General features: G+C 42.9%; 2 protein-coding genes across 2 annotated transcripts; one reads left to right on the forward strand and one right to left on the reverse strand.

Annotated features, from left to right (window-relative positions):
* Window positions 1-1168: 1168 nt before the first annotated feature.
* On the reverse strand, window positions 1169-3262 carry LOC125530699 (putative cysteine-rich receptor-like protein kinase 39). The gene is made up of 6 exons (XM_048695095.2): window positions 3094-3262; window positions 2754-3003; window positions 2418-2634; window positions 2190-2313; window positions 1440-1610; window positions 1169-1180 (listed from the first exon to the last, which is right to left on the reverse strand). Exons 1-6 carry the CDS (start codon window positions 3253-3255, stop codon window positions 1169-1171), a joined length of 936 nt encoding a protein of 311 aa, XP_048551052.2. The 5' UTR covers window positions 3256-3262.
* An 8886-nt stretch (window positions 3263-12148) lies between these two features.
* On the forward strand, window positions 12149-13680 carry LOC147988095 (uncharacterized). Its single transcript, XM_087542601.1, has 2 exons — window positions 12149-12248; window positions 13142-13680. Exons 1-2 carry the CDS (start codon window positions 12149-12151, stop codon window positions 13678-13680), a joined length of 639 nt encoding a protein of 212 aa, XP_087398727.1.
* The last annotated feature ends 1551 nt before the right edge of the window (window positions 13681-15231 follow it).

A 15231-nucleotide genomic window follows, 5' to 3' on the forward strand; every position in this document is an offset into this window, starting at 1 on the left:
ACGGGGCCAGTTACTCAAAAAAAAAAAACCAACACGGGGCCACTGCACCGGCGGCATTCACAGCAGGTTTAAAAAAAACTGTGTAGTGCTGAAGTGTGAAATTCACACATGCTCACTCAATATGCACATCTGTTTTGCAAAATATATTTTTCTCACTCATGGATTGTAACATCATGTTTGTACAATTAGAATTATTAATTCCAGAATATTTATGAGCCAGTTATGGTTCGAAAAACAGTTTCAATGAACCAGTGTCTGGGGTTGTTTCCCTCCAAGACATGTTCGTACTTTGTTGTTTCCTTGCTGGTTAGGTGTTCTCCTGTGATTGTTGTTTTTGTCAAATGATCACACCGAAATCTAGTTCCCATATTATTTCTTTCAACTCCTGTTATTTGTTGAATGTGTTCTACTAATCATATGCTTGAAAGAAACCCCGGTGGCATGCTTAGTCTGTCATGTTTTGCTTCATGTTTTTGTCTCATAGCCTGTATTTTCTGTTATTAGTTAGCTTTCTAAACTATTGTTCTTGCAATATTTTTTCTCGATATTATCTGTGATTGCACGGTCAACATGCGACATGTTTGTTTTGTAGATCCATTTGTTAGCACCTCTTTCTCTGATATTAACAACCATTATGCAATGGGTATACACTTAGCTAATGTTGTTGATAGTTGTAACAGGTACAATTTTATATAGCAGGATGCACACTTGTGTTTTTGTTTTCAATCTATTTCGTGTTTCAGTTTCCTTTTAGAAAAAGAAGCATCTAGCTATAATTTCTTTTGTACTATTTTGTCTTTGCTTGATGAGTTGTGCATTGTGGGGATAACTTTGAGCTTGTTAGTTCTCAAGATTGTTGTCTTCATTGGAGCTTTTAGGCATTATATGAAACTTCATCCATTATTTGGACCATAAATTATAGGGATGATATCGCTGCAGTTATTTGCATCATCAATTATATGGCTTACAACTAGGGGCAGCGACGACGACGATATCCACACGGGGCGGGTGCAAGTGACTCGTGGATCTCGGCATTATATGTATACTGGATGGATAAACTGTATATATGTTGGATGTACGGATGAACTGTATGTATGGATGGACCGTATAAATGAAATATAGTGTATTTCTTTTAAATCCACAAATAGTTACTAGACTGCGTGCAAGTTCACACTGGCACCTGCCACCGGCAATAAGACACACGCTACTAGTAGCCAGTTACCAGTGGCTAGTTACCGCAGAAAAAGTTTTAGTCTTGAAACAGGGAAGTGTGACTAAAGAAAATAGCGCAATGGGACTCTTGGCCCTGTTCCTCAAGCATCAAAGTCCATACTCTAGCAGCTCAAATACTTCTAATGCAAGTATCCGAGTGGTATATATAGGCATAGCAATTTGGAATTAAAGGAATAAATGCATAAACTCTCAAATTTTCAACATACCTGGATACTTTCTATTTCATGAAGCCTGTCAATTATGTCTTGTGCACTAGCTGGTCTGTCCTTTGGATTAAACTGTGTGCAATTTAAAGCTATCTCGTGGCATACACGTATTTCTTCGTAGTGTGTGTCTTGTTTTGATCTCTCCAACCTATCACTCCAACTTTCAACCACCTAAAGAATTGCAGTGGTGAGTTATGGTCATGGATCTGCAACAACTTTTCTATATAGGAAACTCCAATATGTATAGTATATACCAACCACATGCATTCAGGCAGAAAACTAAAAAACAAAAATTCAAGAGTAAACCATGTCCCATAAATTGAAGTCAGATCTATGACCATATAAGTTGCACTTTAATATTCGACCAAAAATATGTTAGGTCCTTCTTGCAAACAATAACCTATGTGAATATATTTATTTGTACGACCTTTTCCTTTCCAGGTTTGCTTGTACTTTTGTTAGTAGTGCCAAGTTTCTTCAAATACTTACATTTCTTACCTTCAAAGACTTGGGGTACTTGTATACCTTTTAAGTTTCCATTTATTCCTAAGGACTAAGTTCATTTGCCCTTGGCAAATGGTAACTTTACAGGTGTGCTTCCAGAAATGATACTATGCAGCATCTCAAACCAAAATGTAATGAAAATATGCGAAGTAGAAGCGTGACAACTATTTTAAAGTTGTCTCTTCTTAGCCAAGAAGGAAATTGATCTTTTATCTGTGTAAAAATGGCATATATTATTGTTCTTACATCCTCAGTTGCTTGATGCCCCCTCTGCCCGGTCAGTATTTCCATGATAATAATACCAAGACTATACAAGTCGGCCCTGGGTGTGATTCCACTCCCTTCATAACGTTCTGGTGCCAAATATCCCCTGTATGCAAATATAAAAGGTCTGATTGGTTAATCTACAAATAGATTGCAATTAAATCACATAGCACAAAAGACTGAGCTTTCAAGAGGAGTTCACTAGCTTACGTTGTTCCTGATATAGTTTTGGTAAGCACTTGACTTTGATTTTCATCTAAGCGTCTTGACAGGCCAAAATCAGTTATTTTCGGCACCATGTCATCGTCGAGCAGTATATTGGCGGGTTTCAGATCCAAATGAATAATGCGATTGTCATGCAGGTATTGCAAACCGTCACAGATCCCTTTGATTATTTTGTAGCATGTTTCCCACTCACGTTGTCCATCTATGAAGGAGAGAGGAGAAACCGGGTTTATGATTTGAGATACTTGATGTGTAAACTTTTAAATAATTTGTAGTACATGAAGAAACTAAGGAGAAAAGTTAGAGGACACATGGTCGTACTGATATACTTATCAAGACTCCCTTTTGGTATATACTCGAAGCAGAACAATCTTTGGTGGACATCTGCCATGATAAGTTTCTCGTCGTATATTTCCATATTTCTTTGTCTGTCATCACAATATCCAAGAAATCTTACTATATTTTTGTGTTTTGCCCGCATCAGGCATTCAATCTCCCGGTCAAATTCTGTTTCATGCATATAAGCTTTGGACAGTCTCTTCACCGCGACCTCCCCATTGCCAAGTTTTCCCTATATATTACCAACACGTGTTACAATCGATATGGATATTCAAATCAAGCGTGATTAACATTCGAATGTATTTCTTTACCCAAAAAATACCTTATAAACAACTGCAAATCCACCGCGTCCGATCACCAGCTCATTGGAGAAATTCTCAGTGATGGCCTCCAAAAGTGATAATGGCAGGGCCTTGGGCTCAGCGGTTTCATCGACTAATATATGCTCTAGGCCACATCGTGCGGCAGTGGCTTTGTGGTCCATTTGTAGTCAGTAGGTTCTTTAACCTGGAAACGATAGCAAGGTCAGCATGAATGTATGAGAAATTGTTTTGGCTGCCAAACCAAGTATTTTTACCAAGGGTTACCAGAGTTTGTGGTTGCCATGGAGTAATACATAATTATTGAACTCTTTCCGCGCAAAACCAATATGCTAGCATAGTCGTAGATAACCTGCTATAACTTCAGTGCTAAGGTTGCAAGTTCTACCCCTGCTAGCAGCATCTTTGTTTTCCACATCTTGTGGGGAAAACATAAAAACAATGAATGACTAGGTAACCAAATTAGAAATTTGCATATAGTATAAACCTATATACTAGCTGCTAGATCCAAATCACCAATTACCCAGGCAGCTAGTTGATGAGGTAATATCTATATTATGCAAACTGAGAGCAGTACTTGTAGGATCGAAAGTATGTCTAGAGGGGGGGGGGTGATTAGACTACTTGACCAAATAAAAACTTAACCTTTTCCCTATTTTAGTTCGTGGCAGATTTTAGCTATCTTAGGACAAGTCAAGCAATCATCACACAATTCAAGCAAGCATGCAAAGAGTATATTGGCAGCGGAAAGTAAAGCATGCAACTTGCAAGAATGTAAAGGGAAGGGTTTGGAGGATTCAAACGCAATTGGAAACACGGATGTTTTTCCGTGGTTCGGATAGGTTGTGCTATCCTACATCCACGTTGATGGAGACTTCAACCCACGAAGGGTAACAGTTGCGCGAGTCCACGGAGGGCTCCACCCACGAAGGGTCCACGAAGAAGCAACCTTGTCTATCCCACCATGGCCATCGCCCATAAAGGACTTGCCTCACTAGCGGTAGATCTTCACGAAGTAGGCGATCTCCTTGCCCTTACAAACTCCTTGGTTCAACTCCACAATCTTGTTGGAGGCTTCCAAGTGACACCTAGCCAATCTAGGAGACACCACTCTCCAAGAAGTAACAAATGGTGTGTTGATGATGAACTCCTTGCTCTTGTGCTTCAAGTGATAGTCTCTCCAACACTCAACTCTCTCTCATAGGATTTGGATCTGGTGGAAAGAAGGTTTGAGTGGAAAGCAACTTGGGGAAGGCTAGAGATCAAGATTCATATGGTTGGAATGGAATATCTTGGTCTCAACACATGAGTAGGTGGTTCTCTCTCAGAACATATGAGTTGGAATGGTGTATGTGTTCTGATAGCTCTCTCTCGGAATGAAGAGGAGGTGGAGGGGTATATATAGCCTCCACACAAAATCCAACCGTTACACACAATCTACCAATCTCGGTGGGACCGAATCATCAAACTCGGTCGGACCGAAAAGGTAAACTAGTGACCGTTAGAGATTTCGGTGGGACTGACATGCAACTCGGTAGGACCGATTCGGTTAGGGTTTGGGCACAACGTAATCTCGGTGAGGCCGATTACACAAACTCGGTGAGACCGAGTTTGGCAATAAGCTAACCAGAGAGTTGGTCAGGTAAACTCGGTGGGACTGACTTGCTCTTTCGGTGAGACCGAGAAGTTACAAGAAGGAAACAGAGAGTGTACATTGCAATCTCGGTGGGACCGATTCGCTCTTTCCTTGAGACCGAAAAGTTACGAAAGGGAAACAGAGAGTTTGCAATCCCATCTCGGTGAGACCGAGATCCTTATCGATGGGACCGAATTGCTAGGATTTGGCAGTGGCAAATGACAAGTGAAACTCGGTGGCGCCGGATAGAAAGAATCGGTATGACCGAGTTTGGCTTAGAGTTTAGGTCATTTGTGGCTATGGAAAAGTGGTTGAGGATTTTGGAGCATATCACCAAGCACATAAAGCAAGAGGCTCATTAAGCAACACCTCATCCCTCCTTGATAGTATTGGCTTTTCCTAAAGACTCAATGTGATCTTGGATCACTAAAATATAAAATGAAGAGTCTTGAACTTTTGAGCTTGAGCCAATTTTTTGTCCTTAGCATTTTGATAGTTCCACTTTCACATCCATGCCATGCCAATCATTGAGCTTTCCTGAAATAATCATCTTGGAATAGTATTAGCTCAATGAGCTATATGTTGTTATGAATTACCAAAATCACCTAGGGATAGTTGCACTTTCAGTACTGCTGCGAGTCAAACTATCCCAAGTCCAGTCGGCTTTCAGCGTAGTCGCTAGCTGCAGATTGGTCGGAAGTTGATCTGCCAGAGCGCTGCGATCAATGGTGAATCAGCAGACGGCAGATCCGCACTCGCAAATAACAAGCCAACCTACATATATGCATCTCAAACAAGATCTACACTACCTGGAGGCCTTGTTGCTTGCTGCCGAGTGAAGTGAAGTGAAGTGAAGGCGATGGAGCTTCAGATCGATTTACATGCTAGTACCTGGACACGCCCTGCTGCCGCCGCCGCCGAGCGAAGGTGAGGGAGAGAAGGGGCGGAGGGGATGTGAGTGGTATCAGGTCAAGGGCGCTTTGATAGCAGGGATACAAAGACAGACAATCAGTGTGCACGTTTTATAATTATTAGGTCCTCTAGGTGCGCTGCGTGTGCGTCCATCTGCGTGTGTGGGGAGGCAGCAGGTCCTCATCCCCACGTAAAGACAACGTGGGTAAGCCAGCAGCTGAACTGGAGAGAATGACAAACTGCAGTCCGTTTATCCTTCTATATTCCCGTATTTTATGGTACCAAGATTACCAATCAAGTCCCTCCTGAATGAAATATTCGATGAGGATAAAGTGCAATAGTATTATTCTTACCGCGAGTAATGATGTACTGGAAGATTGGCATTGCCTCGTGAGATGTCTTCCTATAAACGAATCTTCGACCCGTCCTTTAACATAAAAGTATGCAGAGAATCATATTTGTGAGGACAGAGTTAACCAAAACCTGACATCCTCCAACTAAGACTACTCACAATAGGAGTAACATATGTGGTACCATCACACTTATCTAGACAAAGTAGATGATGTGCAAGTAATTAATGAAGAAAGAGAGCCATGTGGTAACATAGCTAGTTACTAGTAGTATGAGTAACATCGAAAATGCTCTTTAGAGCTCGAGCTCCATGAAGCCCGGGTTTGACTTGGTCAAAATTCAAACTTTCACGTTTTAAAAAAAATTGAAAAAAAATTCACACATACTTAGAGACATAAAGCATATGTCTGTAAATTTTCAGGACAAAACACCTTAAAATGAGTGCTACACAAAAGGAACAAATCTGAGACTTTTTAATAGATGCATTATTCATCCTCAAAGTCTATGAATTTGTCTTTTTTGCACAGATCGCATTTTAGGGTATCTCATCCTCAAACTTCACATACATACACATAACATCCTTGTTTACTTGTATGATTTTTTTTCAGATTTTTTGAAATTGAAAAATACGAATTTTGAATTTTTTAAAAAATCCGGCCTCCATGGAGGCCGAGCTTCAAAACGCCCTAATCGAGTAACATCACACATATCAAGATAAGATGAGTCTACAGCCTAATAAATAAAGTGTTGCATGACACCACATATTGTGGCTATAGACTAGTAATATACGCATGTTACTATTCTAAGTTACTCCCCATTATGGCTAGTTTAGGAGCAGATGAGAGTACCATTATTTTCTCCCCTTCTTGAGATTCACGTTGAATAGTTTTGTGGACTTCGGGACTACCCATCTACTATATGGGGTCTTGGATAATTTATTGTAGTCATGCTAGCACTAAAATAAAGTTCTTCTTTTTGGCTTTTCCTAAAGGGGATCGACCATCGATGAGGCCTAATTAATTGTAGCCACACACATTATCAATGCTGGAGAAGACTAGATCTGGTCATTTCTTTTCGTTTTCCCGTGAGAAGACTAGAAACCATCTTCTATTGAGCGTGTACAAATAACATCGTGGTGTAAATCTCATCCTCGACATCCCATTGTCAGTTTTTTTTTCGGTTTTTTGCGTTCAAATCTGTTGCTCTTCAAGCTGCACTGGTGGGTTACCTCTTTGATAGTCAACCACTGCATCAAGCGATACACATAATCATTTATTAAGACAAATAAATGATCAACTTGTGAAAACCATCTCAAATAACCAAACAAAGACAAGAGATAAAACAAATAGATACAACCCACAAAAATAGGACACCGACAGCCATCTAAATCGGTTGTAGTCCGTGCTATCACCCCCCATCAGTTCCATCCAAAGTCCATAAGCTCTCTCATTTCCGCATGGCATAGTAATGACCATGCACCGTCCATCCGGATGCTCGGTAGATGACCTGCATTTTTTTAACACTTATCCTGTTAAACACACAATCGTTCAGACAAATACATTTTACATTCAATTTAATAATCAATTGTGGCATGGATCAACCCTAAGGCCCTTTTCAATGCTCCACCTTACACATGTGCTAAGGCTGACATGTAGGCAAAAAATCTGATGTGACAAGGTAATAAAGAGAAGAGAGGTTAGTATGGTGATCCCGGGAATAACCAATGCCAAGCACATGAACCTAGGCAAAAATAATTCAATGAAAGAAGCCCACCAATGCATGTAATAGTTCAGTTGCTAAAGCATTAAATGTTAGAAGCACCTATGCATTATGGACATTAGTTGCTAAACTATTTAATGTGCTTAGCACCCCATTTAAGCACCAATGCATTGGAAATGGCATAAGATCCAGTCCAGTAGTGAGCTTATAGCTTGCTTACATGGTAATTTTGCTTATGCGGAGGAGAGAGACATGAAAAAGTAAGGGGAGTGAGCTCTCATGCAGGGGCCTGACTGTATGCGTGCTTCAAGACATATGCAATAAATGTGAGGAAAGAGGTAGACAGAAGATGAGAAAAAGTACTAATCTTATAGCTAACCTTATTGTATGAGTGACAATATGTGTTGGCTATAGATGATATGGCAACATCTTATAGCCGGCAGTTGGCTGTATTATTAGCCATGCTCTAAAGTAGTACTCCCTCCGTCTCGGTTTACAGGGACTGCACGTCGTTCTAGGTTGATAATTTAACTAGTTATATATGTATTATATGTGATGAAGAATATATGTTTAGAAACTACACTGGCTTGAGAATCTAATGATTTACTTTAGATGACATATAACTCATATTTAGTTAGTCGAATGGATGACCTAAAACTATGCGCATGCCCTCTAAATCGAGACGGAGGGAGTAGTTTTGATTTTACTACCCCCGCTTTATCTCTTTAAGAGTGAGATAAATCAAATGGCGCACCTCTTTCCTAATCATGTCGATTAGTAAATTCTGCAAATCAAAGATGTCACCAATGTATATCATCTACAATACTGGCATAGTGTTAGAACATATAGAAGATTCAAAGTGGCTAATATAGATTAGAGATGCATTTTTCTAAAAGTGGCTAATGTATATAATCTACACAACGGTCCCGACGTACTACCTCCGTCCTGGTTTATTAGCCTCTTTTGTATTTTGTGCCTAATTTTGACCACATGTTTAATTAAAGAAATGTTAATGCATGTCATAAAATACAAGGTTTAGAGTGGTTGGGCTTTTTTAGAACCGTTCGTTGATGTCGATCTAACGGCAGACAAATACGAAGTACTGGGTAGTACTCCGATGAAAGTACGCGAAAGTACTAAAACGAGTGGGGCTGGTACTCGTGACAAGGTGGGAACGCGTTTTAATCTAGGGGCGGTTTAGTCCTAGGAAAATTTGCACGCGCCGCCCCTCTAATCGAATGCATAACCGCCGCCATGGTGCTACACATTCCACAATTACTCATTGGTGGCCATCTCCTCCCTCTCCTCCAAGTCCACAGTAGTCATCTCCTCCTTCTTGCCGCTGCAACTTCGCTCCACTCAGGCAACCACCCCCCACCCACCCCCACCCCCTCTTCCACGGCAGGTCGAGCTGATGGCCGGCGGCGAGAACACCGACTTCATGTAGATCGCCGGCGGCGACCAGGTCAAGTTGGCCAGGTTGAGGGAGATCCGTTCTTGGTTTGACAACACAAGGCAGATGAGCTGGACGGCAATGGCCACTCTCAAGAATTTGACGAAGAAGGAGAGGGCAAAGCTTTGCCCCCCGCCCGCACAACCGATTCACAAGATCGAGATCCTCCTCTGGGCAATGGAGCGGGCCAATTCGTCCAGCGAGTGAACCAGGCGCAGGTGGTGGGCATTCAGATCCAGGGTAGAGCATCCACTGGATCAGGAACCCACCGTGCACGAGGTGCCGTTGCAGATTGTGCAGCCTCCAACCGAGTCACCGGAGACTCCGAAGCGCAAGATGAGGAGGACAGTGGTCGCGACCTCGCTTCCCCGCCGTTCTCCACGCTTCCCTCGCCGCTCTCCTCGTCTGAACGGCGGCGGTAGCTATGTTTATAGTAAGTTTTCCCACTCCTCATCTTCCTACTGCTCGTGCTTACATCGTGGTGATACTAATCGTAATAGCTCAGAGAGGGAATGCTAGATGGCATTTTAATCTCAATGAATTGCATGAATATTTGAGTACATGGATTTGGAGAATGGATTATGATGTTTGTGAACCCTAGGCATCATATGAACCCTAGGAAAAATTAGTAATGTTCTAGTGGTAGACACTGAAATATTTCGGTACACACCGGTAGGCACTGAAATATTTCGGAACTGCCCTAGGCAAAATTTGTAATGTTGTAGTGGTGGACACTGAAATATTTCGGTACACACCGGTAGGCACTGAAATATTTCGATACTGCCCTAGGCAAAACTTGTAATGTTGTAGTGGTAGACACTGAAATATTTCGGTACACACCGGTAGGCACTAAAATATTTAGTTACTACAATTTCAGTACACACTGATGCACACTGAATTATTTCACTACTGCAGTTTCAGTACACACTGAAATATTTCAGTACTGCAAATTCTATACAAAGTTGGCATTTTGTCATTTATGTGTGAATTAATCCATGCATCATATGGCATAACTTTGTACATGAGTTTGGGTCAATTTCATGTCTATTTATTGTTAAAATAATTGTCATGCCATGAAACACAAGACAAGTCACTGACCCAAGCTTGCAAAGATGCCATATCAATGTTGCTGATATGAATATGCATGTTTTCACCAAGTCTCATGTCTGAATTAAAACTGAGCATTTTTTCTTGATGGTATCCATGGATCTAGAACTCCTATGAATTTGCTCATGTTGGATGTTTTGTTCTCCATCATTTGTACTAGCATTCCGTGCGATTAGATGCCATGACAAGACCCCTGGCATATTTATTTTCTTGCCTCCTACATCACATGTGTGTTTTGCAGGAAAAAACCTGGAGTTCACCAGGATGGCTGAAGTTGTGAGGCTGGGAGGCTGATGGTGCTGCTACTGGCTGATCCTTCTTCTTTCAGTTTTTGTTCGTCATTTCTCAAGCCGTTGGACCAGGGCTACTTCCCTATGTGCTGTTAATGTATTAAGTAGTTCCTTCGAATTTGTAGTATTAGTTAGTTTGAATGTGGAAGTACCTTAATTTTTGGAACGAAATGTTGCTATGTAGGACCAAGGGTTTCATACCTTAATCTTTGGATAATTAATTATGTGAACTATTGGATGTGGCGCACAACGAAACGCCTCTACCATTGATACTATAGTTCAACATGTCGATCCAATTAGAGACCAGCCACTACCATATAGAACAGTGAGCATTTCATACTACAACCTGGCACGTACAAAACATCACACAGTGGAAGCACATCCCTAAGCACCTTGCTTTGTACAAGGTCTTAGAGACCAGCCTCTACCATATATAACAGTTACCATGTCACACTACAGCATATAAAACATCACACAGTGGAATAATCATAGCTAGTAGAGCATTAGATACCAGTTAATAATAGTTGCAATCCATCACAAGCAATAGTACCTAGATATGAGTAGATATAGGTACGGTAATACACGACAAGTACTCGCAAACAAGAGCTAACATAACAAGTTCATTTCACATTGATACATGGCCCACCCCAGTTCTAAATGAGGTGGATGGTGATCATCATCCTCAAGTCATGGCGACGGGTGTTCGCAACAGTGAGTAGGATCGCCTGTCCTACCCGAAGATTCTTGGCACGAAGGAACTTCTTCCACCCTGCCCTGCTCAAGACAGTGCGACCGTCCGTGTCCACTGCATAGGCACAGTTGGTGATGGAGCCCGTTTTGGTAAGGCGTAGTCCAGCAGCCATGCCTTCTTCGCCCGGGTCGATGCCACAGCTATCAAGTAACCTCTTAGGTAATTTCTGAAAATAGTTGACATGATATATGATCATGTCACGTGCAATTATCAACAAAGCATACACTTCAAGACACATATATCATTGGATTCAACACTGAGCATATATATCATCAGATCACTACACTATACGCCAAGCATCAAATTACTACAGTAATTAGGCATATCATTAGATTACTGCATACACTAAGCATATCATCGCATATTACTACACTACATGCATGTCATAAAATTCTTCACTAAATGAATTCTAAACTAGGCCTCTCATCACAATACTACAACATGCATATCATATGAACTACTACACTAACTAAGCATGCATATCATGTAATTACCACACTAAGTAACATACCATGATATGCCGTTTAACATTCGTCCTTGTGAGGCGGGTCACGAATGGCTTCCCTAGGTAGTCTTCACGTAGCGGAAGCATGTCCCACAGGTTGCTGATTTCCTCGTCGCCCAGTCTGAGTCCTTGGGCATACAGGTATTCAACAAGTGGGTTCTCATCATCATCTGAATCAGCACCATCTTCCTCCTCATGAACTTCATCCTCACTATCCGGAATCAAATTTAGATAGATAACAGAAATCCTGGGCCTATCTCTTCTGAAGGAGAAGCTGATCAATTCACCCCCACTAAGACGCATGCGTGGCGTTGAGCACGGGGCCGAGGCCGCATGCCGTCGCCGGGGCCGGCTCCTCGTCTGCTCCGCCCCTCTCTCCTTCCCGCTGGGGTTTTCACCCCGGCCTCGGTTTGCCGCGGTTGTGCGTGCTCCGGTGAGTCAAACCCGTCAATCCTTGCTCCTGGATGTAGATTAGATGTTTATTTCTTAGGCATGTGGTAGTAGTTAGTGGATTCGATAGGATTAGATAGGATTATAGCAGATCCGATTGGATGCGATCCCAATCGAATCCAATCGAACTGATATGTTCTTGTTTTGTACTGTGTGTGCTAGGATAATTTTTCTTGTGCTACTGCTTGTGTGTCCTATGATTTGTGTTCATGCTAGTAGGTGTGTTCATGCTAGAATCATGTTCATGTTGAGTGATGAATGTTAGAATCATGTTGACTGATGGCATGTTTATGTTCTACATGTTGAGTGATGAATGCTAGATTCATGCTGACTGATGGCATGTTCATGTTCTAGATAGGATCACGTTCATGTCTCATGTTGCTAACATACATGTTCTAGATAGGGTTTGTGTTGAATGTTATACGTGCATGTAGTAGGAGCATTTTAGGATGGTGCCAAATCTGCATGGATGCACATGGGTGCTATTGGCACTTGGTGTTGCTATTTTTAGATGTTACCATGTTTAGGATAGTGCAATGTTGAGTGCCAGTTGCATCAGAGAAGATGGCACTGATCAATGGACTTGCCCAACAGCAAGTCATCTGATCAGTGCCACTAATCAATGGCACTTGCTGTTGGGCAAAATGCCACTTATCAATGGCACTTGTTGTTGGGCAAGTCCACTGATCAGTGGCACTGATCAGTGGACTTGCCCAACAACAAGTGCCATTGATAAGTGCCATTTCCTCAAAGAGTTTGTGGACTGATCAGTGTCATTTGCTCTTGGGCAAATGTCCCTGATCAGTGCCATTTTGCAAAGAGTTTGTGCACTAATACTTGTCATCTTACCTGACAAGATATTGAAGACTGGCTGAGATGTGCCGGGAGGAGGAGCTCAGGCGATGGCCGGAGCTGAGTGCGCCGAGGATTTCATCCCCACGAACAGGTGGCTCGGGAAGGTGGACCTGCCTGGCAGGATCGCCTTCATGAGCGTGCCTCGTTCAAGGGGACGATCTCCGAGGCAGGGCCACGAGGAGGGGGCCAGGGAGCCGATGCGCTTCTACCAGCAGATCAAGGACAACAAGGACCTCGCCATGCTCGTCGTGCCTCCCAAGTTCGTGGAGGTGATGAACACCTGGTTGGTCATCAAGCGGCTCCCGCGCGTGGTCAGGCTGTCGGCGAACAAGCGGTGCATGTTCTGGTTGCAGGTGCATAACTTCGAGGGGCACATGGTGCTTGGCCGGGGCTGGAACTACTTCTGCCGCCGCCACCGGATCGTCCCCGGCGACCTCGTCGTTGTGCACATCTCCGGACTCGGACTGAAGGTTCAGATCTACAACCACGACTCCCCGGTGATGTGCAGGTTTCATTGCACCAGGCACAATTGCGTTGGTAACATCGAGCAGGCTACGTAGTTAACATAAGTAAGGTGTTAGTGGAGAACTTTTATGGTGTGTGGCGAGACTTGTGCTGGAACTTGTTCATACTTTGGCCAGGAGCAGCACCCTGTCATGGAGCAGGGAAGGAGGATGCCCCTGGTTTAAATCTAGACTTATGCTATGTAGTTAAGTAGTTTGCTGTCTTTTGCTTGCTTGTTGTGTTAAGTTTGCTGTCATATGTTTGATCTTGATGTTCTGCTGTTGTTGTTGTGCTGATCATGTGGTGGTAAGGCCATCACATTTGAATGGGGTGAGCAGAACACAAACGCTGTTTGCAACCAAACAGCTGAAGTTTGCATCTGCTCACACCCTAAGCACAAAAACGGCAACCAAACAGCAGGGGGTAAATGCCTCTCCATGCGATGCCGGCAACCAAACAGGTTGCATCTGCTGCATATGAGGCTGCATTTCATCAACCAGGCTGGCTGGAGATGGACATGCAATGCAACTACTGTTGCAAACTACAACCAAACACGCCCTTATAAACCATCATAGTTGACCAAAGTGATTTGATAAATATGTATACTTCTACAAAATTGGGGAGGAACAATATTTAAACTTTCAACTATCAATTTTTTAGTCTTTGATCACTTATGTTCTGAAGCATTTTGTTTTCTTCAATTTACAAATTTAATAAAATACTACTAAGTGGGAGGAGGAGGAGGGGAAGGAAGGAGTGGCGGCCAGAGGAGGAGGGAGGAGGGGCGGCGGATGGAGGAGGGAAAAGGAGGGAGGAGGGGTGGTGGCCAAAGGAAGGAGGAGGAGGGAGGAGGAGTGGCGGCTGGAGGTGGTAGGAGGGAGGAGGGAGAAGGAGGGAGGAGGGAGGATGGACGGCGGATGGAGGAGGAGGAAGGAGGAGGATGGCGAGGCTTACTGGCGGCGGCAATGCGGCGATGGCGAAGGCGGCAATGGGCGACGGCGGTTCGTCAGAGAGAGTGGGGGAGGGAGAGTGAGGGCCAGGGAGATCCACGGGCCTTGAGGATAAGGCTTAGCAGGAGCACCGCATCAAAGAAAGGCGCTGCTACTAGCTCCTTAACAGTAGTGCGGTTAGCAGAAAGGTGCCATTACTATACCTAGCCTATCAGCAACGGTTTGACAATTATAGTATTAACGCGTTCTATATATGCTGACGCGCTACTGCTATGTTGGTAGCAGTAGCGCCCTTGCAGGCGCGCTACTGCTAACACTAGCGCTCCCTTTTAAGACACGCTACTGATAAGCTTCTGTGTATAAGGTTTTCCCTAGTAGTTTCTAGTTATCCACATCTGGACATGCAAGGCACCAACAAAGGTCCAAAAGATACATATATGTTTAACAGTCTTGCGGTACTTTGCAGCCATGAAAAGAAAGACACATCAATCAATAGATGAGCCGATTTTTTATTAATAATAAATTTTAATTCTGTAATTCCAAAACTAGTAACGATAAGTTGGAATTTTGAAAAGTAGGATGGACGCAATGATTAGTAGCGTCCAGGCCTGGTCGCTGTTGCGAACCACGTCCACACCTGGACGTTATTGTTAGTAG

This window comes from Triticum urartu, chromosome 2A, assembly GCF_056163025.1.
Source record: "Triticum urartu cultivar PI428250 chromosome 2A, HENAU_Tu73, whole genome shotgun sequence".
Classification (NCBI taxonomy): domain Eukaryota; kingdom Viridiplantae; phylum Streptophyta; class Magnoliopsida; order Poales; family Poaceae; genus Triticum; species Triticum urartu.

Bases quoted from the DNA above. Each gene is read 5' to 3' on its own strand.
- LOC125530699 (XM_048695095.2), bottom strand. From the start codon at position 3,255: ATGGACCACAAAGCCACTGCCGCACGATGTGGCCTAGAGCATATATTA. The intron at 2,635-2,753 runs GTACGACCATGT...TCTCCTTCATAG, and splicing joins GAGTCTTGATAAGTATATCA to ATGGACAACGTGAGTGGGAA. The intron at 2,314-2,417 runs GTAAGCTAGTGA...ATTTGCATACAG, and splicing joins AAAACTATATCAGGAACAAC to GGGATATTTGGCACCAGAAC.
- LOC147988095 (XM_087542601.1), top strand. From the start codon at position 12,149: ATGCCGTCGCCGGGGCCGGCTCCTCGTCTGCTCCGCCCCTCTCTCCTT. The intron at 12,249-13,141 runs GTGAGTCAAACC...AGACTGGCTGAG, and splicing joins CCGCGGTTGTGCGTGCTCCG to ATGTGCCGGGAGGAGGAGCT.